At 47.2% G+C, this 24,147-nt stretch overlaps 1 protein-coding gene and 1 long non-coding RNA gene across 3 annotated transcripts; one reads left to right on the plus strand and one right to left on the minus strand.

Annotated features, from left to right (window-relative positions):
* Positions 1-1,092: 1,092 nt before the first annotated feature.
* Positions 1,093-17,340, minus strand: LOC138918618 (uncharacterized). Of its 2 annotated transcripts, XM_070240683.1 has the most exons (9): positions 16,999-17,340; positions 12,835-12,949; positions 12,306-12,464; positions 11,624-11,691; positions 10,593-10,657; positions 6,186-6,262; positions 5,699-5,885; positions 4,328-4,459; positions 1,093-1,433 (listed from the first exon to the last, which is right to left on the minus strand). In XM_070240683.1, exons 1-8 carry the CDS (start codon positions 17,019-17,021, stop codon positions 4,377-4,379), a joined length of 777 nt encoding a protein of 258 aa, XP_070096784.1. In that variant the 5' UTR covers positions 17,022-17,340; the 3' UTR covers positions 1,093-1,433; positions 4,328-4,376. The 2 variants fall into 2 exon arrangements, with proteins under 2 accessions (XP_070096784.1, XP_070096785.1); XM_070240684.1 differs by lacking the exons at positions 1,093-1,433; positions 4,328-4,459; positions 6,186-6,262; positions 10,593-10,657 and adding an exon at positions 4,723-4,971.
* Positions 17,341-18,349: 1,009 nt separating this feature from the next.
* Positions 18,350-23,410, plus strand: LOC111768876 (uncharacterized). Its single transcript, XR_011428463.1, has 3 exons — positions 18,350-19,444; positions 21,104-21,261; positions 23,226-23,410. It is a non-coding gene; the product is annotated as an uncharacterized lncRNA (long non-coding RNA).
* Positions 23,411-24,147: the final 737 nt, after the last annotated feature.

A 24,147-nucleotide genomic window follows, 5' to 3' on the forward strand; every position in this document is an offset into this window, starting at 1 on the left:
CAATCCAAATTAGCATGAGAGGTGCTTTCACAGATTAAACTGTAAACTCCATTAGGCCAGGAACCGTGGCTGTTTCACTCACCCTTGTTTCAGCACAGCCTGACCCAATGTCTGGTATACAATCAGCCCTCAGTTATTGCTCTCCGACAAGTGAGTGAACAAGGTGGGCCTGAGGTGTCCGAGAAGGCAGTAGGAGCAGATCAAACGACTGGCATGTTTGGTGCCTTAGGTTTTGCATGGCTTCCGTTGGGAGTCATGGACTGTGGGGACAAGGTTTGGGGAGGAAAATGACATGATTCAGAACTGAAGGCTGGGCAAAGCCTTTGAGAGGGAAGCTGGGGGACCTTGAGTGACATCTAGTGGCTTCTTTCACCAAATGGGAGGCACAGCCTGAGGAATCTCCCATTAGGTGGAGTATTATTGGATATGCTGTTTGCTTCAAGAAAGAAGAAAGAATGATTGGCTCCATCCCTGCACAGGGTGTGATCGTGCCTTTATCTGCAGATGGATACTGGGAGTTTGTTGGTCTGTGCTCTTTTTATGTGTTGGTTTTGCCCACAGGGGCTTTAACACGGGATTAGAATACCTTGATTAATCTTCGTGCCTTTGTACCCTGTTACTCAGCACCTGGCGCCGCATTGTCAGGTGTGCAATAAACAACTGCTGTTGGCTGGCTGACGTGTTTTAGTCATTCATTCAACTTGGGGTCATTGATTGGATACCACTCGGGGTTCTCATCCCTGGCCACACATCAGAAACACCTAGAGTTTTTAATAAATCCACAAGCCTTTGCCCCGCCCTGATCTCACCTCCATTCTCCCTTAATTGGCCAGGGTCAGGGTCTACAGATGACATAGATGAAGACTTGTGTAGACTCCAGAGGTGAGTCTGTGGTGCGGCAGGGCTGAGACCCGCAGGTCCCGTTTGCACAGGCGCTGAACAGAGCACAACAGCAGCGGGGAACGGGGATCCCTGCCTCTGGGTCAGTGCCTCTCCAACGACCTGGGGGAGGACCCATCTGCCATGGACAAATCTCTGTAAAATGCGCATAAACATAAATTACTAGAAAATTAAATGAAAAGACAAAGACATGAAATACACACTCCAATTTTTATCAGATTCAACAGAAATCAGTCAATTACAAAGTCTTGTAATTGGCTAACCAGGTTTTCCATTTCTAGTTCCTAGCTTCTTTAGATTCTTCTAATACCAATAGTTGCTCTGAAGATTCTCAAAGTAACACAGTCTAGAACACTCTCCTTCTTATCTGGGCATCAGGTTATGGAGAGAGGGAGAGAGAGGCAGGCAGAGAGCAGGGCAAGCCTTAAACCCGAGGCTTAAATTTTTCGTGTGCCTTCTTTTTAATGGTAGTCTGACTAAAGAACCGTCAAACAGATGTGTGTGTCTTCCTTACAGACAGACTCAGGTGTCCCCTGTGTGCAAAAAAAGACACTAGAGTAAATAAAAATCACATGTAAAGGGAATTTTCAATTAGAGGAACTTGAAAGTTCTGTTGAGCATAAAGATTTAATCCAGTAGGAATTTATAGTTAAAATCAAATTTGTAATTAATTGAAGCAATTTGGAAACAGGTTAAAAAAAAAAAACCCCAGACTATTTGACGAGTCAGTCTCAGAGAATGCTGCTTTCCTTTGTTGGGCCTCCAGAGAGGCATCGGTGGCATCAGCCTGTGTCTGATGTGTCTGATGTGGGAAGCAGGCTGCCAATAAAAGTTTGCAGGCATTTTCTATTTACAATGATCCATTTTTTGAGAACTGGGGAAAACTTATTCTAAAAGTCTCGCTGGGGGAGGGAGGAGAAGAACACGGGTGGGGGGGGGTAGAACAAGTATGCTCACAGGCTGGAAATAACCCACAGAATCAAGAGTTTCCAAGGTGCTACAGAGCCAGATTAAGGAAGTTAAAAATCACAGCAGTTGTACCTACTCGCTGAAACTGACGCACATCCTCGCACAAACGTACACTTAAATTAAGGACACTGGGTTGAATTGTCAAGAATCCCTCACCCCAACCCCAGGACTTAAAAAAACCAACTTCGATGCTGAACAACAGAGGATAGGATAGGTTAATTTGGTTATGGTTCATCCTGCACACATAGGATATTATTCAAGCTTTTAAAAATTGTGTTTATAATAAGTTTTACTGACATGGAAAAATGCTTATTATATAATATTAATTTAAAAAACCAAGATGCGAAATTAATATACGTAGTATGAGCTCTGCTTAAAAGTGACACACACAGGGAGGGATGAAGAGATGGGTAGTGAAGCTATTCTGTATGATACTGTAACGGTGGATGTGTGTCATCACACACCTGTCAAAATTCATGGAATATACTGCACAAAGAGTGAACCCTAGAGTCAGCTTGGACTTTAGTAAACAATAATGTATCAATATCGTCTCATCAATTGTAACAAATATGCCACACTAATGCATAGTGTTAATAACACGCAAAACTGAGGGAGGAGAAGGATGGAGGGGAGAGAGGGCACGTGGGAACTCTGTGTACTCTCTGCTCAATTTTTCTGTAAACTAAAACTGCTCTGGAAAATAAAGTCTATTAATTAAAAAGAAATACATGCATAGGTGAAAAAGACTGGAGGGACATACAGTAAATGTCAGCCAGATGGTGTAATCCTACAAGATGCTGATTAAACAAATAGACGCTCAGGGGATGGACTCAGATTGTCTTGGATCACGTTCTGTCTCCTCTGCTCATCACTTAGGTGAGTTACTTCAGCTCTCTGTGGTTCTGTTTCCCCATCCATTATTACGGGGACTATGACATCACTTACCTCATATGGTGTGTTGTGAGCATTATATTAGTTAACACATACGCTGTGCTTAAAACAGTGCTTAGAACATAATGTTATCATCTCTGGAGGAATGGAATTGTGGTGATTCTAATTTATAACCTATATTTACTAATATTTCTCCAATAAATATATATTATTTTGATACTTCTGGAAAACTATATATGCATGTATAAGTTATATATATGGAAAAATATACGTGTTTATGTATTTTGTATTAGTTATCTATTGTTGCTTGACATAAAACAACCAAAACATTTATTATCTCATAGCTTCTGTGGGTCAGGAATCTGAGAGGGGGCTGCTGTCATCTGGCACTGCAGGCTTGATGGGGCTGGAGGATCCATTTCCAAGATGGCTCATCCACATGGCTGGCTGGTTGGGGTGGGCTGTTGGCAGGAGGCCTCAGTTCCTTAACACGTGAAACTCTCCATAGAGCTATTTGAGAGTCCTCATGACACGAGGGCTGGCTTCCCCCAGAATGAGTGACCTCAGAGAGAGCAAGGCAGGAGCCTCCATGATTTTTACGGCCTAGCCTCAGAAGTCACTCACCATCGTTTCCACAGTATCCTTTTGGTTGCGCAGGTCAGGCCTATTATGTGTAGGAGGGACTACACAAGGGTGTAAATACCCAGAGGATTGGGGCCCATCTTGGAGGCTGGCTACCACATGTATATATATGTGTATGTCTGTGTATGTCTATGTGTCTCCATACGGATGTGACTAGGTATATATGGATGTGTGTGTGGATGTGTGTTTGTGTATTTTTCTGCCAGCTGAAGCCTTACCCTGGCATCTCTGCATGCACGTTCTTGCATGAAGCAACCCCTGGCTCTCAACTCCTTTCTGGCTGCCTGTTATTTGGTCTTGGCAACTTCTTCCTTTCTTTTCGTTCTTTCCTTCCTTCTTTCTTTCTCTCCTTCCTTTTTTGCCTCTCTCCCTCTACCCGTCCTTTCTTCAAGAGGTACTTATTGTGTACCTATTAAGTGCCAGTGAATCACCTCTGTCTACCCCTCTGACCCTATTCTCCTCTCCTGTTCCCTGCCCTCCTTTTGGTCCCCAACACCAGACCCTGTGTACCTGGGCAGCTCAGCTTTCACAAGAGCATCTAAAGCTTCCATCTCCAGGCCTGCCTATTTCCAGATGTCCCCGAGCTCTGGTCCCTATCATACTCTCCTCCCCATCGCCAAGTCCACTCCCCTTCTGTGCTGGCCTGTGTAGTCCTGGGGAAAGCCTAGGCTGGTTGCAGATCCCTTGTCAAGCTAATGCACTGGTCCTCCTTGTCCCAGCTAACAGGCAGCTGACTCTCCTGTGGCACTCAGCATAATAGTTGGGAAATCAGAGAAAAACACACCCAGAACAGCTCAAGGGGGACCAATTAGCTTCCTGAAAACCCAACGTAGACCAAAGAGCCTAATATTGGATTCTGAGGTTTTAATTTCCCTACAACTATAAACCTCCAAAGATTAATAAACACTCAGCTTGGATAGCTTACCAGAGTCATTAACAACAGACCACTAATCAATACATGGTCTGTAAGACACTTAGAGGCTCACAAAGAGGAACAGCTGAGGCCTATGGTTCAGCTTCAGCCCCCTTCCCAGGCCAGCAGAGGGGCTCCTGAGACCTAATGTGTAGGCAGAGAAGAAGCAAAAATGAATAAAAGAGTCCAAGAGAGACTGAGATGGTCCCCTCTGTGCTCCCTCGACCCCATGTATCTATCCTTCTTGTAGCAGCTACTACACTATATTGTAATTGTCAGCAAACTTGCCACTTCCCCTCCTAGATTGGCAGCAACTTGTTGATGGAGATTATAGTTTGCGCACTGTTGATATCCAAGCATGCTCGGTGCAGAGTTGCAGATTCTGGGAAGGTGTCCCCAGTCTGCTGTTTTTCTTATTTTGGGATAATGCGTATAATTATTGTTTGGGGGTGTGGAAGAGGAAGGAAAGAGTAGATTGCTGCTACTTTAAAAATATTTGAAACCACTGTGGAAGACATTGTCTTAGGTTTCTTCTAGACTTAGCTCTCAGAATCTACAAGAGGAAGGAGAGTAGAGAGTGTTAAATGGCACAGCCATGGGAGAGCATGTAGTAGGATGCCCAGCACACGGTAGGCCTCCGTAGGGTGAATCTGAACCTGAAAGAGAGAAATAAGAGGGATACCTTTGACAGAATGCTCAAAATACAACGGCTTACACAAGGAGGGGTTCAATTCCCTCTCCTGTGAAAGACTGAAGGGAGCCTGGCAGTCCTGGGATGGCGCGGTGGCCCTGTGCCACTAAGTCCTCAGGGACCCAGGCTCTTTCCGGCTCCCTGCTCTGCCATCACTAGAGTTTGGCTCTCGTCTTCATGGTCTAAATTGGTGACCAGAGTTCCAGCACAACCATATTTCAGGCAGCCACTGGAAGAAGGGACAAAGAAAAGGGGCAAAGCCAGGTGCCTGCAGTTTGAAAGAAGGTTTCCTAAAGCTGGCACACGTCACTTCATCGTTGGCTGGTGATTAGTCTCGTGGCCACACCTAGATGCAAGGGTCCTAGGAAGTGAGGACTTCCTTCCATGGCTGCCATGTTCCCAGCTAAACTGTGGCTCTTCTTCACTTCTAATGCGGGGAGATGGGGAGACTGGCAGCTGGGAGAAAAGCAGCAGCATCTGCCGCAAGGGAGAAGGACAGATTGCCTGTAATTGAGGCCTCAGGGTCCCCCTCTCTCCAGCGCTTCTCTTTCTCACTCTCAGGTATGTTTGCACTGTGTGTTATAGCTGGCAAAATGTTTTCACATACATGATCCATTTTTAATTTATTGCATTTAGATTATACCAATATTAAAATGATATATGCTCCTCTTTAAAAAAAAATTTTTTATTACATATAAGGCACATATGTCCACTGATGACCATTCCCAAGCTTGGGTCTTCCCCACCTCCCAGGAGTCGGCTATTGGCATCAGTGCGGCGTGGGTTCTGCCAAGTCTCTGCCAGGGATGCCTTGAGGAGCTGCTGCTGGCCTTGGGAAGATGCCTGCAATCCCTGTAGAAGGGGCTCCACACCCTGTGCCTGGCATTCAAAGACAGTTACTTCAACTGTTGGACAACAATCCCCCACACCTGCTCCTTGCTGCCCGCTCCCAGCCCTCCTGGTCTTCATCAAATCTTCACGTGGCAACTGTCAGGACAGCACGTGCCCATGGCCCCATATTAACCCGTGCTCTGAGCCTCCTTTTCTGAGCACTGCCCCCACCACCTGGATGCTGGGCTGTCCTCCTTGGGAAGGACAGTGTCTGCATGACCGCAGGAACATGCACATTCAGTACTTGCCATGTGCCAGGCACTGCTCTCTGCTGTTCAAAAGTCTTACCTCCTTTGCTCTTCTCGACCACGCAGCTAAGAAGCACAGCTTTACTAAGTGCCGCACCCTGGTCCTGTCTGGAAACACTAGTGTGTGGAAGAAGGTTGGGCTTTGGAGTAAGGCACACTTATTTCTTGTATGCTCTTAGGCAAATTGCTCAACTTCTACAATGGATTATTGACACCTACAAAGTTGGGGTAGGCATTAAAAGAAGTAACAGATACAAAACATTTAGCCCAGTGCCTGGCACGTAGTGTCACCAACTCATGGCAATCCCCCCTTATGCAGATCCAAAGTAATTCAGTCCTGTCTGCTGCGAGAGCAGGGTATGTCAAGGCCCTGCCTGATGCTCCAAGTGACTGCAAAGTGCCTGGGCGGAGAGGAGCTGGCCCTCCAGGCACTCGCCCTTCAACTGTGGTTTTACTACTCGCTACTACCGCGTACAATTGGGTCTCTGCCATAAGCTTTATTTTGGGGTTTTTTTGCGTGGTTTTTTGGTGCTTTAAGTATATCATGGCAGTAAATTGAAATTTTTTCCAAGGCTGTGTCTTGTTTCTGTTTTGGGCTTGCAACATTTGGAATTATCATACATGTCAGAATCTTTCCGTATATGAATGTTTTATACGCTTAGGTAGTAAGGAAGGGAAAGAAGGAGTTTACAGAATCACAGATTCTAGTCTTATTGGGAAAAGAGTAGGAGCAACATCATCCAAAAGAGGAGAACTGGAACTATGTCTTCGTTTGGTTTACGGAAGAGGGAGCATGTGCCATTAAAAGGTATGATGACTATAAGGCATGTCTTTTTTTTTTTTTTAACAAGCCTACCAGAATCTACACACTTAAATTAGTATAGTCCTCCAACTTAGTTATTTTAGAAAGCTGCATGTTTTCCCAACAACTTGACTGTTTCTCAAATACTGTCAATCCCCATCTTATTTCATCTCTACTGCCCAGGCTCCTGTATGGAGGATGCTGCTATCGGTCACTTGTAAGTACTCTGCCACCCCAACCCTATTCCGAACCAACCCTGATTGAAGCAGGAGGTAAACCAGGACCTCTAGCCTCGCCAGCTGGACTGAGCATTTGGCTTAGTTGTGTGCCTTCTCTCTGCCAGGCACCGTGCCAGGACCTGGGCTCACAGAGATGGACACAACACAATGCCTGCCCCAAAGGACTTTGTAGACTGGTGCAGAAGGGGTTGAGCTAAAAGCCTGTACACCTCTTCTCCCTCTCTGTACAAGGGATAAAATTTCCAAGTGTTCATCAAGTGGAGACCAAGTAGCGGGAGACCTGTTTGTAGTGACATAAGGCACACACTCCAGTTCCTGTGATCCACCTTTAAAGTTGTCCTGGAGCACCTCTGATTGTTGAAAGATTGGCTAAAATCCAACCCAAGAAAAACTAAGTAAATACTATGAGTGTGGAGCACTTGCTCCAGCCAGAAGTCAAGTTGACCCAAACGGGCAGCCACAAGTGTCCCTGTGTTAAGACTCCTGCAAAATGAAGGCAATGTGAAATGGCGGTTTTGAGAAGAGCAAGCCTGTCAAAGTCTCTTTGAAGCAATTTCCAAACCACCTATTTACAGAAGGATAGATTTAACTTTGGTCTGAATTATTTTGATATCAATGACATCAAACCAATTAGTTCCTGGATCAAATCAGTGGAGAAAGAACTTTCAGATTATTGAGAAGTTGGTTTTTTGTGGTTGAGGACACCCTATTCTCTTTACACCAACATTCTAAAAATTAGTCCTTAGATTTTTATGTCCCCCAAAATGATTTGTAGCACATTTACTAAGATCTCTGGTGCATATAGCTAAAATAAATGGATTAATTTAAGTGGTCTCTGGTCATGAAGAGGTAGGGTTGCATAGTGGTTAACAGTGTGGTTTCTGGGGCTACCCTGCCAGGATTCAAACCCCCTCTCTGACATTCACTATCTGTGTGATATTGGGCAAGCTGCTCCTTATGGGTAGAATGGTATCCCCCCCAAATTCATATGTTAAAGTCTTAACCTGCAGTACCTCAGAATGTGATCATATTTGGAAGTCGGGTCTTTAAAGAAGTAATGAAGTTAAAATGAGATCATTAGGGCGGGCCCTGATCCAGTAGGACTGGTGTCCTTATAGAAGAAATTGGACACAGACACTCACAGAGGAAGGATCATGTGAGGACACAGCAAGAAGGTCACCTTCTGCAAGCCAAGGAGAGAGGCCTCAGGAGAAACCAGCTCTGTTGACCCCTCATCTCAGACTTCCAGCCTCTAGGACTGTGAGAAAATAAATTTCTGTGGTTTAAGCCACTCAGTCTGCAGTATTTTGTTATGGAAGCCCTATAATACACTACTCAAACTCTCTGTGCTCATTTCTCCATCCATAAAATGGGAGTAATAAGACTCACCTCAAAGGCTTGTAAAGAAGATCAAGGGAACTGAGAAACACAAAGCCCCTGGGACCGTCCTGGCACAGAGCAAGACCGCTCCCTAAGCAGCAGCTGCCAGCATTGATGGGACACTCCCTGTGGGCCATGCCTGTCACACACACCACTGAATCTACACCCCCGACTCCCCTCTGAGCAAGTATTAGTGTCCCCATTTTGCAGATAAGGAAACAAATTTAGTGGTTTCCTCAAGCCTAATCACATTTAATAGTGGCCTCCCGCAATGGAGCTATAAAAGCCCAAAATACAAAAATGCAGGTCACTCAAGTCATTGAGGATAAAGCAGTGTGATGTCAGCAGCCGGCATGGAGAGAGCATCAGCCAAGAAGCGGACAGGACAGGAAGAGGGATAGAGAGGTGGCTGCCTCTGCATTTGTAGGCCATGAACTTTGTGTTGGCAGCAAAGAGCCACAAAAAGAGATGTGAACTTCTGCCTGTTTTGTAAAGACCACTACGACGAGAGTGGAGGATAGGCTGGGGGGTAAGTTAAGCATAAAGGTGGGGAGATCAGCGTCAGACCCTCGTAATAACCCAGAGTGTTATGATAAGTGTTTGAGCCAGGTTGGAAATTGTGGATACAAAAAACCAGAGATACTTGAGATATTAAATACATAGAAATAAGATGACTCAATCATTTATTATGTGACCCAGGTGGGACCCGGGTTTCTGGCTTGGCCAAGTGTCTGGATGGGTAGTAGTGCCCGTCACCAAGATCAGGAGCACAAGATCAAGGGAGTAGGTTCAAAAGAGATGACGATGAGTCCCGTTTAGAAGAAATTGGACTTGAGGTACCTGTGAAATTCTAGGTAGAACCATCCAAAAGTCAATTAAACATACAGATCTTCGGCTCAGATCTCCAGCCTGTACCAGAGTACAGGTGGTGGCTCAGGTCAATAAGGACAGTGTCTGGAGAGAGAAAAGAAGTAAAGAATCCTGGGGAGTGAGGCTGACATTTGGAATAGGCCCCTGCAGTAGACCGGATGGGGCGAGGAGAGAGTAGGGTCACAGGCCCTGAGGGAGGACAGCCCGTCAAGACTGTGGGAGGGGGTGACTGTGCCATGTGCCACAGAGCTGAGTAAGCTGTGGGTGGAAAAGTGTGCCAGGGATTGGAGTTTAATATTCATTCATGACCTTTGCCAGTCAGTTTCAAGGAAGAGGTGGGGGTGGAAGGCAGACGACGGTGAGTTGAAGAAGGAGTGGGAAGTAGAGGCAGAGTAAAGACACAAGGAGCTTAGTTGATTGAGACAAGTGACAGAAATAGAGAGGGAGGACAGGGTCGAGGGGAAGCTTTAGTTAGAACGTAGTACTAACAATACTATGTCACGGGATTCGAGTCTCCATGGGAGTCAATTAATATTCTCTTTAAAAAATCATAGTTAATAAGCCCTAACCCAAGGTAACCCTTTGGTAAATGGATAGTCCATCCTTCACTAGCTCCCCACCGGTTTTGGAGTGTCCTGAAAGGTTGTGACAGCTCCATCGACTGCCTACTCAACAGGTGCTGTCTTCTTCTTGCTAATAGACCCCAATTTTATGGTGTGTCAATTTCCCCAGCCCCATAGTATAAGTTGTGATCATTCTCAGACAATTAATAAGATGCTGTTTTCCTTTTGTCAGTAACTGGTCTGGGGTGTGTGTGATGACCCAGTCCTAGCCCACGAGATGTTGGAGGAAACTGGCTGAAGCCTTCTGGGAAAGGCTTCCCCCTCTCCTCCTACCCCTAAAAAGGAGAGGAAAATGAGGACAAGGCCCTTTTTCCACCCTTTGCCTTGCATGTTTAGGACATAAAAATACTTGTAAGGAAGTCCAACAAAGTTCTGATTTTTCCAATAATGATTCTTTTGATGCATTCTTAGAAAATTCAAATTTAAAATTATTTCAAAAAACAAGTTTTTAGATGTCCCTGAATTGCAGGTATCCTAAGCAGACTTTGGGTTAGCTTATTAGACAATCTAACCCTGATCTTGAGCATTATTACCTGACTTGTATGAGCCTCGGTTTCCTCCTTGGTATCCCAGAGGTGAGACTCGCCACTGGATGAGCCTGTGGTGAGAACTGAGTGCGTGTAAGTTTGTAGCACAGAAGTGGTAGTGCCCGGCTCCTATTTTCATGTGGGTTCTTTACACACGCCTTCACCCCCCACTCCTATACCCTCACTAGGAGAGACTAGGAATGGCCAGGGCCGTGGGTACATTGCTGAGAGCCAGCCGCCTCCCTAAGGGCCCCCAGGGACCCGGATCCCACCCTTCGCAGCTCCAGGCCACCCCTTGGCTGCCAGCTGCATGACAGTTTTCTTCCAGCTCAACCACAGCCTGCTGACTTGGGCACATCCCCCTACAGCCTGCCTGACTGACCACGTTCCCCAAACTGTCCCGGACTGTTAGCCTGTTGAGCCCACAGGCAGAGGGCCCAGGCCTTGTACCCGCTCCTGCACCGGGCCTGTGGCAGCCCCATTTTCCCAGCCCTTGCCAGACTCTTCCCAGCTTCTGGCCCTGCCCACTGCCCAGTCAGCCAGATTTTCCTGGGCCTCACCCTGGGTCTGTGTTACAGCAGGTATCAGGGAACAGGCCCCACTTTCTGACCAGTAAGCCGCAAAATGAACCCTGTGACCTGAAGGTAACATCAACTGAATACGTAACTTTAGCTGCTTTGATACTCCTTAGGGGAAGAGGACGTAGCACCTCTGTCTGTCTTTCATCCTCAGCTTATTTCTAAGTGCTGAGTGACGAGGAGAAGGTGTAATTTGGACTAAGACAAAGATGAAATTCCCAGCTTCAGCACTTAATAACAATTTTAATTTGAGCAACTTCTTTAACCTTTTTTTTTATCATAACGATAATAATGATACCTAATATTTATGAATCACTTACCACTTATATCTCTGCTAAACACCTTATAATATATTATTCCAATCCATTAGTTACCTAATGAAGGAGATTTCATTATTCCCCCATTTACAGATGAGGAGCCTGAGACAGAGAGAGTTAAGTAACTTGCCAAAAGTCGCACCTAGTGGCTGGAGGAGCTGGATCTGCTTGATTCTGGAGTCCAGACTCTTTGGGACTCAACTTCAGTATCTGTGAAATGTGCAGGATAGTAACAACCTCAAAGAGCTGATCGAGAATATGAGACATAACGTCTCCAAGGTCCCTAACAGACGCTGCGCAATGCTAGTTCCCTCCTGCTGTCTTCCCTCCTAAAGGAATCGACACAGACCATTAAGACAGCGGGTTCTCAGTGAAGGTCTGTCCCCACCCGAGATAAGCCGATCTGCAGCGAGGAATTGCCTTTGTTACTTTGGGGATCCTTCATCAGTCCTTCTGGAAGAGTTCTTGCAGAGGTCAGTCCCTTGTCAATTCAGTACGTTGGACATGCAGAAGCACTATAGGCTGTGTTTACGTTCCAGCGCTTCTGACACCAAATGTGTGTGTTTTTCCCCAACACCAACCTACTCTCCACCTCTCCGGACACCAGTTGGGTGTCCTACAATTTAACTCAATTCGGACACTAACAACCTGGAGTTAGTGTCAGACCCCACAGGTTAAGGGCTCAGTCCCCTCGCTTCAGATGCCGTTTGCAAGTCACCAGCCTCCTATACTTCTGGCTGATCGGCTATAAATAGGGCGTTCCCACAACTCCATCGATAACTTGCTAGAATGGGTCATAGAACTCAGGAAAATAGTTTACTTACTGTTAGTGGTTTATTATAAAGGTTACAACTTGGGACCAGCCGAATGGAAGAGATGCACAGGATAAGGCGTGGTGTGAGGCGTGGAGCTCCCATGCCCTCTCTGGGCATGCCACCTTCCCAGCACCTCCATGTGTTCACTAGCCCAGAAGCTCTCTGCACCTTGTGATTTAGGGGCATTTATGAAGGTTTCTTCATGTAGGCATGACTGACTAAATCACTGACCATTGATGATTAACTTAATCTCCAGCCCTTCTCCCCTCCCTAGAGGTCCAAGGATGGGGCTGAAATTTCCAAACTTCTAATCACATGGTTGTTTTTCAGGCCTCCATCTTGCAGCTGTCTAGGAGCCCCCCAGCCAAGAGTCATCTCATTAGTATAGCAAAGGCACCCTCATCACTCAAGAGATTCCAAGGATTTTAGAAGCTCTTGTACCAGGAACCGGGGCAAAGACCAAATGTATATTTATTATATCACAATGTCACTCTCCAACACTGCCGTTGGGAACAACGTCTACCGAAAACCTACTTACTCTTGGAGGACAGCCAGCATCAGTGGGAGCGGGACAGACTGAGTAGCCAGGTCTGCTGGGAGGAGGGGAACTTGGATACCAATCTTGTGTGAAGATCCTCAGAGTTGACTCAAGTCTGTAATTTAGAACCACACACAAAAGTTACTTTTTTGAGAAAGACTCAAAGTTACTGAAATGAAACTTCTTTCCTTCTATAATGTGAGAGCAAAGTGCTCCCAGACCCACCCGCACTGGTTTCCTCCACCTTCTCCAACAATCATTTAGAAGTTTGTTCCCGTCCACTCTCTCCTCAGTCACATCTTTCCTGGCATCATTAAGAACAGCGTAATTTGAAACGGGTTTTTTTTTCTTTCTCTTTTGGTCTGCATAAATGGTCTGTGGGTTTATTTCATTCCAGATGTTTTCTCCCAATCTGTCTTTCCTAAGAAATCCAGAATTATTTTTAAACATAATTTGGGGGCTTCCAAATGAAACAAATATCCTAATTGCCTGTGGGTTGTGAAGTTACAAGTCCTTTCTTGGTGGTAGGGAGAGCAGAAGAACAGGGCTGGCTCTGGGGACAAAGTGAGGCCTCTGAGCCTGACCCTGTGGCTGGCCTGTCTTCCCTGTCTCTCTTTTCCACTTCTTGGGCATTGTTATGGACTGAATGTTTGTGTGTCCCTCCCAGATTCATATGTTGAAGGCCTGATCCCCAGTGTGACTGTATTTGGAGATGGGGCCCCTAAGGAGGTAATTAAGGCACGATGAAGTCATAAGAGTGGGGCCCTGATCCCATAAGATTAGTGGCCTTATGAGAAGAGACACAAGAGACCTTGCTGTCTCTCTCCATGCACACTCAAAGGAAAGGCCACGTGAAGACGCAGCATTCTTCTTCTACAAGCCAGGAGGAGAGCTGTCACCAGAAACTGAACACTGCAGGCCCTTGATCTGGGACTTGCAGCCTCCAGAGTGTGAGAAGATACGTTTCTGTTGTTTAAGCTGTGTAGTCTGTGTATTCTGTTGTGGCAGCTGAGCTGACTAAAACAGGCATCAACCCCAGTGCCCTCTGGCTGCCCCTGGGACACCCTCCTTGAGCAACTCACTTCTGTCCCATGAGACACACCACACAGGTCTTCTGCTGAATTTTGTCAGCATCTTTTTTCCCCAGGAGCTAATCTGATAGAGTGACTCATACTGAGATAACACCAAAACACACCGCCTCTCCTCCTTAATACATTAATGGGAACTTAATGCCTTAACCCAGTGTTTCTCAACTCTGGCCACACAGGAGAATCTCCACGCCCCACCCACCCCAGATCCGGGGATAATGCCCTGGAAACTGGATTTTTTAAAAAGTAGTTTCTATTTCTTATTATAAAGGTAACACGTGCTCCTAGCTTTTGTTGCTATTCCTGTAAACATTACAGAGTCATTTTAAGTGAAAGGTGAAGTCTCCCTTCTTGCTATCCCAGTCCCACTCCTCGGGAGCAGATGCTGTTCAGGCTTTTACGTGTCTCTTCAGAAGTTGTCTCTGTGCATTTTGCCGCATCCCAAATGTTTATTTTTACACAAATGTGATCAAATGATCACACTTGCTTTTTTTCCCCCAGTGAATCTTGGAGAACTTTCCACATCACTACAGACTGAGTGACCTCATTCTTCCTAAGATTTGCATCACACCGCACCAGGTGGGTGGCCTCCCATCTTGGCCCACAGGAAGCTCAGGTGGTTGTGGAGGGTCTGCTGGAGGGGTGGCTCCTCCGTGAAAGGGAGGCCGGGTCAGTGCTGTCTAGGACGTCCTCTAACTTCAAGAACCATGGGTCTTCTGGTGCATTTCTTCAGCATCCTTTTTGTCTGGGAGCTAATCTGAATGGTTTCTGTAAGGTAACACCATAGTGCCACAGTGCGAAGATGCCACCAGAGCGTAGCGCTCTTCTGCAGGAATACATGTGAGAAAGCCTGTGTGATTGCGGGATAATGCACACTTCCAAGAAGAACTCCAGAGGCACCCTGGCTGTCTGAAATGCTTCATTCACTTGAGTGTGGGCCCCAGGACACTCCAGGGGACTGCGGGCGGTGAGGTTGACCTGGATGGTTCCTCAATAGGAACAGAGGAAAGAGCAGGCACATCCCGGGACATCGTTCTCAGAATGAACCTGTGACTTCACAGGGACAAAAAGACTAGAGAAAGTGTGTAATTTGATTTATTAGATAATTAAACTAATAATCTAGTTTCCCACTGTGTAGAGGGGTTTCCCTCTGAATTTTTGAACTATTTCATTGTCCTTTCCCATGTGTCAATGTGGAAGAAAACCTCCCTCCAGTTCTGGTTCTGTCACTACCTTGGCATGTGATGTTAGAAAAGTCTTTCAATCTAACTTGGTACCAGTTTCCTTATCTATAAAGTGAGATGAGTATGGGGCCAGGCCGGTGGCACAGTGGTTAAGTTCACACGTTCCGCTTTGGCAGACCAGGGTTCGGATCCTGGGTGCGACCTATGAACCGCTTGTCAGGCCATGCTGTGGCAGGTGTCCCACATAAAGTAGAGGAAGATGGGCCCGGATGTTAGCTCAAGGCCAGTCTTTCTCGGCAAAAAGAGGAGGATGGGTGGCAGATGCTAGCTCAGGGCTAATCTTCCTGAAAAAATAAATAAATGAATAAAAAATGAAAAATAAAATGTGGTGAGTACAGTAGACAATTTTTAAGGTGATTTCTGGCTTTAAAATTCTAGGTTCCGTGACTGTGACCATACATAAACCATGAAGGAATTTTTAAAAAATCACAACGGCATTCAGTTATTTGGAGAACAGGTGGTGGAATCCCGATACCCAGCTGGATGCTTCCCATTTACACTGTTGTTTTCCTGACTTGAGTAGCTCCTTTCCTTTTGAACCTCTCTGTAAGTACGGAGATTTAGAGCATTTGACCTTGATGGTTTGAGCCTACTTTCTTCCAGAATTACCACCATCCTGCCACTTATTTCACAAGGATATTGTTTAACTTAATGCATCATCATAATAATTGTGTCTTAGATGTACATGAGCTTTCACAGCGCACCATGAATGGTATTTTAGAAAGCACGTGGGTTTTTCAGGAAGAGATATGTGGGTTTGAATTTGCCTTGTAGCAGCAGGAATTTGGTCGCAAATAGAAACTTTCTGGTTAACTTAAGCATAAGAGGAATTTATGTGGGGAGCAATGGGTAATTCACAGAGGCCCCGAGTGGTGGAAGGCGCTGGCTGGGGCAGGACCCAGGAGACGAGGCTGGTCAAGAAGCTGCCTCGGGAGGTGGGAGGTGGGAGGCAGGAGGCGCCGACTTGGGGGGTGTGGAGAACTTGTCACTGCACGACTGGGCCACCTCATATAGTCCCTAACTGACCTTGTGCCTTGGCTTGTCTCCCTCAAGGGTCAAATTTTGAGCAACCAGAGAGTAGGAGGGGGGAATATCTTCCCTTTCAGCTTGGTTTCCACAGTGGGAGGTGGAACCATCCTGCCACTTATCCTGACGTTCCTCCCAAGTGAGAAGTATGGCCACAATCGGACATCCATACGCTAAGGAAAAGAACCGTGGTTCTCACCTTGCACCATATACGGAGAGTAAGTCAAGTTGGACCACTGACCTAAATGCAAGATTGAAAACTACAAAACTTCTGGAAGAAAGCATACAATAGTATATCCATACATGAAGCAGCTAAAATGACAAGCCTTCACCACATGGCTCTACCATCTACTACTACCAGCTGAAGGACCTTGGTGAAATGAGGACAGGGACAACACCATCTCTGGGGCCATCTCTACGGATTCAGTGGGAACATATGTAAGACCGCAGCCCAGGGCCTGACGCTGGTGCCCCCCTCACCCCGCCACCCCATGTAGCAATGTTCCCCTGAGCCTAACCTGAAGCTCGGGCATCCCGGGATTCCTGGGCATGTCTGGGGGGTTGGCAGCACTCCCAGTCTCCCAGTGTCATTCTGCCGGGCGGGGAAGGGGTCTGAGAGGGGCCAGATCATTTTGACACCTCTTGGTTTTTGCAGCAGCTTTAAGAACCCTGCCATTCAGCTTCCCCTGGGGGTAGAGGTAGTTGCACAGAGGGTCTCTCAGGCAGCGACTTGAGAGAGAAGCTTACGTGGGGTTTCTCCCAAGACACTCCCAGGAGTTCCCAAAAACACCTCTGGTGAGGCTTACTGTGGAGGAGTGCTGCAGGCCATGTCAGCAGGTGGGAGGCATGAGCCGTGACATCTGTTAATGGGGATTCATCTGTCCTTCTGGCTGCTGGTGCCTGCGAGAACACAGGATGCACATACATCCTCTCATTGGATTCCCATTACATCCGTTTGAGGTGGGCAGAGCAAGTACTGGTAGGCCCATTTTTTTCCCTGGAGGAAGAAACTAGGTGGCCAGACTAGAGGAGACTTGCTGAGGCCACTTAGCTTGGCCCGTGGGCTTGTTTTCCTGATCCGGAGCCCAGCATCCTCTCTACCATCCAACACTTCTTCCTTTGTTCGTACCTCCATTATTAGAACACCTGGATATTCTTAGCTAACAATGGATGACATAAATAAACACGCGGCCATTTCCCCACATTTCCGCACGGATCCACTGCAGAGGGCAGAGCCCTTTCTCTGAACACACTGCACAAAAAGGCATTTCACAGAGTGGAAAGAGAGCTTCAGCGTTAATCATCACGGAGTGGCGGAAACTGGCTTTGCAGGGGCTGGAATGCACTTCAGGGTAGATGGGCAGCCCTGCTCGCTGTCAGGGGACCCCCTAGGGATGGAAAGTCAGGGCTGCCACTGTAGGGCTGGGACAGAGAGCTTCTGCTGAGCCAGGGAACAGGTGTTTGGACTCAGTCCCCCAGGGAGAGCGCCGTCTGCTGCCATCCCTGTAGAACCTGGACGGAAGCTCCGAGCGCTTTGTTAGTAGGCCAGCATCCTGCCCTGGCCCTGAGGCTGAGGCCGGGGGGGGGGGGGGGGGGGGGGGTGACTGCCTGTAAGACTGGTCTGGAATTCTCCATGCCTTTACTGAGCCAAGGAGGAGGATCAAAATAGACCCTGGAGGGCAGGCCCGGTGGCACAGTGGTTAAGTGCACACGTTCCGCTTTGGCGGCCCGGGGTTCGCCGGTTCGGGTCTCGGGTACGGACATAGCACCACTTGACAAGCCATGCTGTGGTAGGCATCCCACATATAAAGTGGAGGAAGAAGGGCACAGATGTTAGCTCAGGGCCAGCCTTCCTCAGCAAAAAGAGGAGGAGTGGCAGCAGATGTTAGCTCAGGGCTAATCTTCCTCAAAAAAAAAAAAAAAAAAAAAGACCCTGGAAGAAAGAAGAGGTCAGAGGCTAGGAGAAGCCGCTTCTTATGTCAGGCTGGAAGGTATAGTAGAATTGGGGTCCGGGGGTAGTGTCAAGAGCCAATAGGGATAAGGGTTAAGGTGAAGAGCCCCTCTTGTCAAACTCTCATACCCAGCCCACTGTAGACAATCAATGACTCTTTGTTGAAGTCATCACTTGAATAGTTCAGCAACCAAGGACAGTCTTTTGGGGGTGCGGGCGGCTCCTAACAGGAGCTGCAGTGGGCACAGCAGGGCAGGGAGGTCTATGTGGCTGAGGCCCTTTGGAGCCCCACAAACCCCAGTGTCAAGGCTTCTCTGACTCCCAGCCAAAGCGGCCTCCCCCTCCGCTGCTTTTTACTCTGCCATAGGGGCAATCAGACCTCCCACAAAGTGTGTAAATCCCCACGAAGTAGCAAGCCTCCCGTTGTCAGCCCAAAAGGGAAAAGTAGACAGCTATCTAATGCTTTGAAATTTCAGCTCACAAACAGACTAGAAAGCATGTTTTAAATGAAGAGAGAGAAGAGAAAGAAAGAAAGTTGAATTTTCTCATTTACTGAAAAAATTAATGGGTTGACTTTCATTGATTTGTTTAGATGTTAACCTTCAGAAAACAATCTTTACACATAGAAGCAGCGTGTTCAGTTAATAACTTGGAACACACGTTTATGACTCGTGGAAGACGGTGACTATTTTGGCCTAATGATGTGTGCTCAGTTTGAGGTCCAGAAACTCTGTTTATCTGGTGTGTGACCTTGGTTGCCTGGTCCCTTGCTGGGAGGTGACAGAAGCAGACTGAAGTGCCAGTTCCAGCGCCCCCATCTCGACTGCTTGACTCTCAGGCACCCGTCTCTCTGACCCAGTGGGAATAGAGGCTCTAACGGCTTCGTGAGCCCTCGGGGATGCCCTCTTGGCTGACTGGGGCCAATTTCCTTCCTCTCAACTCTCCTCGCCTTCTTCATTTCGATGTCACCACGTCCCTTGCGATCCTGTCAGCCAGGCCCACCCCAGAAGAGGGATTCTCGGGCAGTTGGCCTCAGTTTCCTTTTTCCCCTCCCTTCTTCCTTCCACGTGAAATGACATGGACAGGCTCCAAATCCCTTCCTGCTCTCATTGCCCGAGGGCCTAGTGAAGGTGCCAGTGAGATATCTGGGCAGTGGCTCGTCTCTGAAACCACTGAGGGAGGAAGGCGGTGACTCCACGTGCTCTGGCCAGACAGCTTTTCTCTATAGGAAGAGTTGAGATGGCTTTCTGGACAAAGTTGGAAAGCCAAAAGAGCCAGCCAGGGAGCCACGGAGAATAAAGGTAGGTATTCCAGGACCCCCTTGCCGTCTGGGGCATGCCTATCAGACTCAGGGCTGTTTGCGAAGTGGATTTGTCATCCTGTTCTCTCAGGTTTGCAAGCAACTCATTGTTCTCAGAAAAGAGCAGCTTCTGGGGAAGCTCTCAGCATCTGGGTGTGACAACTTCAGGAAGTTAGCTTTCGGCATCAGGCACGGGCCTTCCACTAACAAGGAAGGGGAAGTCATTCCTGGCGGGGTATTAGTTTTCTATTGCTGCTGTCACAAATTTAGCAGCTTCAAACAACAGAATTTATGACCATACAGCTCTGTGGGTCAGAGCCTGACATGGGTCCCCACATGGCCGCAGAGTCCTGTTCTTTTCTGGAGACTTGAGGGGAGGATCCATTTTCTTGTTCATGCAGTTGGCAGAATGCCATTCCTGGAGGCTGTAGGACTGAAGTCTCCATTTCCTCACTGGCTGTCAGCTGGGGGTTATCCTTTGTGACTAGAGGCCTCTCTCTGGTTCTTGTGCATAGCCCCCTACGTCTCAGAACCAGCAACAGGGCTCCTCCTCACGCTGCCATCTCCCTGGTCTTTCTTCCTTTGTCACATCTCTCCCTCTGACCACAGCTGGGAATGGCTCTCCATTTTTAAGGACTCATGTGATTAGGGTGGGCTCACCCAGATAACCAAAGGATAATCTCCTCATCTCAAAGTCCGTAACTTAACCACGTCTGCAAAGTCCCTTTGCTGAGTAAGGTAACATTCGTAGGTTCTGAGGGTCAGGGCATGGACATCTTTGAGGGGCTGACATTCTGCCTCCCATGGTCAAAGTTAGGCTACATGATCTGTTGACCTTCTACTAGATGTTACACTGGGACAGTAAACCTTTATCAGGTGACTCACACCTCCTGTGTGTGTTGAGAGAACACACAGAGTTGTGGGAACTACAGGGAGCCAGTGCCAGCTGGCCATTGTGCAGAGTAAGATTTGGATGCGTCTGTCTAGGGCATTTTGAGTCAAGCCATCAGATTCACTGAGTAATCAATGTTCACACGCCTTTGTGAAATGCAATTATGTAGGCTAGCTCATAAAGTGTTTTTTTTACAAGATCTGACACAAATGGAACCCACACAGCCTGCTTTTCCTGTTCTAATTTTGACAGGCATAGTAGGACCCTTCTGGAACTTCATCTACTGTCAACTTCCCATCCCCGTCCACCAGCGTGCTGTGGTCCCTTTTAGCCCCTCACCCACAGGCTGAACCCACAAGGGCAGTGCTGCGAGGCCCTGAGCCCCTCCCCTGCAGTGCCCACCTCCTTCCACCTTCCTCAAAGGCCCAGAGCACCTCCCACATGTCCTTCCAGACCCTCTCTGCTCAAAGTGCATGTGAGGACATCAGCTGAGGCCTTGGGAAATGCAGAAGCTCAGGCCAACCCAGATCCACTGAAGCCAAATCTGTGTTTTAATTCAATCCCAGGGAATCATAGGCACTTCAAAGTTTGAGCGGCACTGGGTGAGACCCTGCTAGGTGGCTCCTCCTCCTTGAAGCCCTTCCTGATTGCCTCAGACCCAGCTAAATATGCTCTTCCCACAGCTCCCATTGTGCCCCATTTGGACTTCTTTCATAAGAAAAGAATATATATAACTGGATGTTAAAAGAGACTTTTCCTGTTATCTAGAAATTTCAGCAGAAGCCTCAAAGGCAGAGAACAAAATAGTCAGTGTCAAGAAGCCCCCCCATCTACACAAGGTGCTGAGACTCCACGCAGGACAAGCTCAGAAAGTGGGACACTCCTCCATCTGCATTAGCCCTTTCCCAGTCCCAGCCTTTCAACAGGTCAGCGGGGTTTCTGTGGAGAGGGTTGACTGAGGGCTGTGTGTTCCCACGCCAAGTGCCCTTCCCTGGGGAGGGGAGAAAGGTGCACCACCGCACCTCAAGGTGAGCTAGAAGAGCTTCAGGGGAGCTTTCTTTGTGCCTTTAAATGTTTGGGGGAAACATCAGGACTGGTCTGAGCAGTCAGGGTGGTGCTGCGCCAACGCTGCCCTGTCCCAGAGGGAAAGTTGCTTGATTCCCGTGGACCAAATGTGGGTCGCGAGGTGAGGAGACCGCCCGGAGCCTCCTCGAAAGGAACCCCATCCACAAGGGCTGCGGGGGTTGGGGGTGGGGGCAAAGGGCCCCAGCAGAGAGATGGACCCCTGGAAAGCCAGAGGCTGAAGGGACCCCACAGAGAGATGGACCCTGGAAAGCCAGAGGCTGAAGGGACCCCACAGAGAGATGGACCCCTGGAAAGTCAGAGGCAAAGGGACCCAGAAGAGAGATGGACCCTGGAAAGCCAGAGGCTGAAGGGACCTCACAGAGAGATGGACCCCTGGAAAGCCAGAGGCAAAGGGACCCAGCAGAGAGACGGACCCTGGAAAGCCGTAGGCTGAAGGGACCCCACAGAGAGATAGACCCTGGGAAGCCAGAGGCTGAAGGGCTACCACAATCCACCTCTCCAGCACACACACCCCAACCTCGTAACGAAAATTGTAGCTGGGATGGGGTTGCCAGATTTAATGAATACAAAATACAAGACGGCCATTTCAATTTCAATTTCAGATGAGCAATGGATAAGTTTTTGGTATAACTATGGCACACAAAGTATTTGAGATATACTAAAAATTTATTTATTGTTTATCTGAGCTTCAAATTTAGCTGGGCATTCTGCACTCTATCTGGCAACCCTGGTTGGAAGCTTTACAGCAGAAATCTTGCGGCTTCTCCAGGAAACCTACAGCAGTGCCCCAAACAGAAGTTAGCTATTGAGCCCCAACGTCAGGTCACTACTGAAGCAATCAAATAAGGGCCTTTCTCTCCTCTATCCTTGTTCCTTTCCCCTTCCCTTCATCCCCCACTTCTCATCCGTAACCGTAACCCAGCTAGTGAGCAGGAGATGGAAGAAGGGAGGGTGCAGGAGGAGATGACCACACCCACACCCTCCGCCACTGGAGGAAGGAGACACTTTCATGTAAACGAAATTGAGCATTTTGCTTATTATCCAGACCAGACTGTTGAACAACTCCTGTTCTTGTGACTTAAAGGGACCTGTGTGTGATGCCTGCCTAAGGCATCAGGCAGCGGAGGGGAAGGAAGCGAATCCCGGAGCCACGTTGAAAAGAAGCAGCTGAAAGAAGAGACTCGCTTTATGATTGCACCCTGCTGGGTGGAGCTGGGTCACAAACTGATTTCTTGTTGGTGCATCTATTTCTCTCACTAGTGTCCTATTATGCATCTGTGTCCCCAGTGCCTGGCGTAGGTAGTAGATGCTCAGAAATGTTTGAGTGTTGAATGTCGAAAGCTTCAGGGACTTGACCCATTTTTTCACCTACAGAACCTGCAGAGAGAGTTTTTCTGGCATCGTGTAATCTTTCCCAAAGGTGTGTTGGCAGTGGTAAGACTTCTCGTTACAAAACACGCCAGGTAGGGTGACGGAGACAAGCTGAACTAGGTGTGGAACCTTCTCTAAGAATGTTTGCAGGCGCTTATGTTCACAGCAGGGGCAGATCCAGGTTTCTGGGGACCTGAGGCTGATACAAACTGGGACTCCTTCTAAGAAAAAGGATATCAAATTATGAGACAAGATTAGGCGTACGTGTGAATATTAATTTAAGGGAAATCGCAACAAATTACAAATTTTAAAAGGCTGAGAAATACAAACATTGCAAAAAAGCAGAAAAATCACATAGTGTTTGTGTGGTTAACTATCGGATACACCACTGTAACACGTTTTTCTCTACCTTTCTTGGCTGGTGTCCTGGCAGGAGCGGCCTATGATGAGTCCATGTTACCCTCGTTGATGTCAGCATTTGGCGATCCAGTCACCAAGAATACAAGCCTGTTTTCAATAGACTCACGTGATTCACTCTTCTTCATTAGATTGGGTATTCAATTTATTTATGCTCAAAGTGTATCTTTTCCTCTTAATGAAGTACTGCTTTTGGTACTATCTGGTTCTTATAATCTTTCTCTCTTCTTTTGTCATTATTTATATTTTCTTAATTGTGATTTTTCTATGTGATTCTTTTCCTTGATTTCATGCTTTTGTCCATCAGATTTTTTTTAGCATCTGTTGTGGTAGAACAAAGACTTTTTGACATTTTGGAGTTTCTTCTAGTGCTTTTATCTTTTAGTTTTTATCTGAAGCTCCCACTAAGATGCTTCTTTCTTGATACATTTGAATTTTGTATAATCAATAATTCTGAAAGAATATACAACGTTAATCAGAAATAAAAGCACTCTCAAGAGCCATTCAAACGCATTTAAAAATCGCCGAAACATTGTATTGTTACATGTTGCGTAATCAAATCCCTCTTCTGCCACGTGGACCGGTGTATTGTTAAGTATGTGTGAGGGTTTTGGCCCCGTGGAACACTTGCTTCTGTATCTCCGGTGATTTGGTGCCCAGTTTCATCCAGAGCCACCAGACTTCACCATAACAGGATCACGTGCTCTCAGGACGATCTGTTCGGTGGGGACAGGGAACCCGTGAAAGGCATCACATGAGCAGGGGAATGCTCCTTCTTCGCAGAGAAAAGTGGATAAGCAGCGACTCCAGACCAAGTCTTGATGTGAGCTGGAAAGCAGCATGTATTGAAAGCCTTAAAAATATTTATATCCCCCTCAAACACACACACATTCCCATACTTTGACCTAGTAACTTGACTTTGGGGTGTTAATCTTAAG

The sequence above is a fragment of the Equus caballus genome, chromosome 18, assembly GCF_041296265.1.
Source record: "Equus caballus isolate H_3958 breed thoroughbred chromosome 18, TB-T2T, whole genome shotgun sequence".
Lineage (NCBI taxonomy): Eukaryota > Metazoa > Chordata > Mammalia > Perissodactyla > Equidae > Equus > Equus caballus.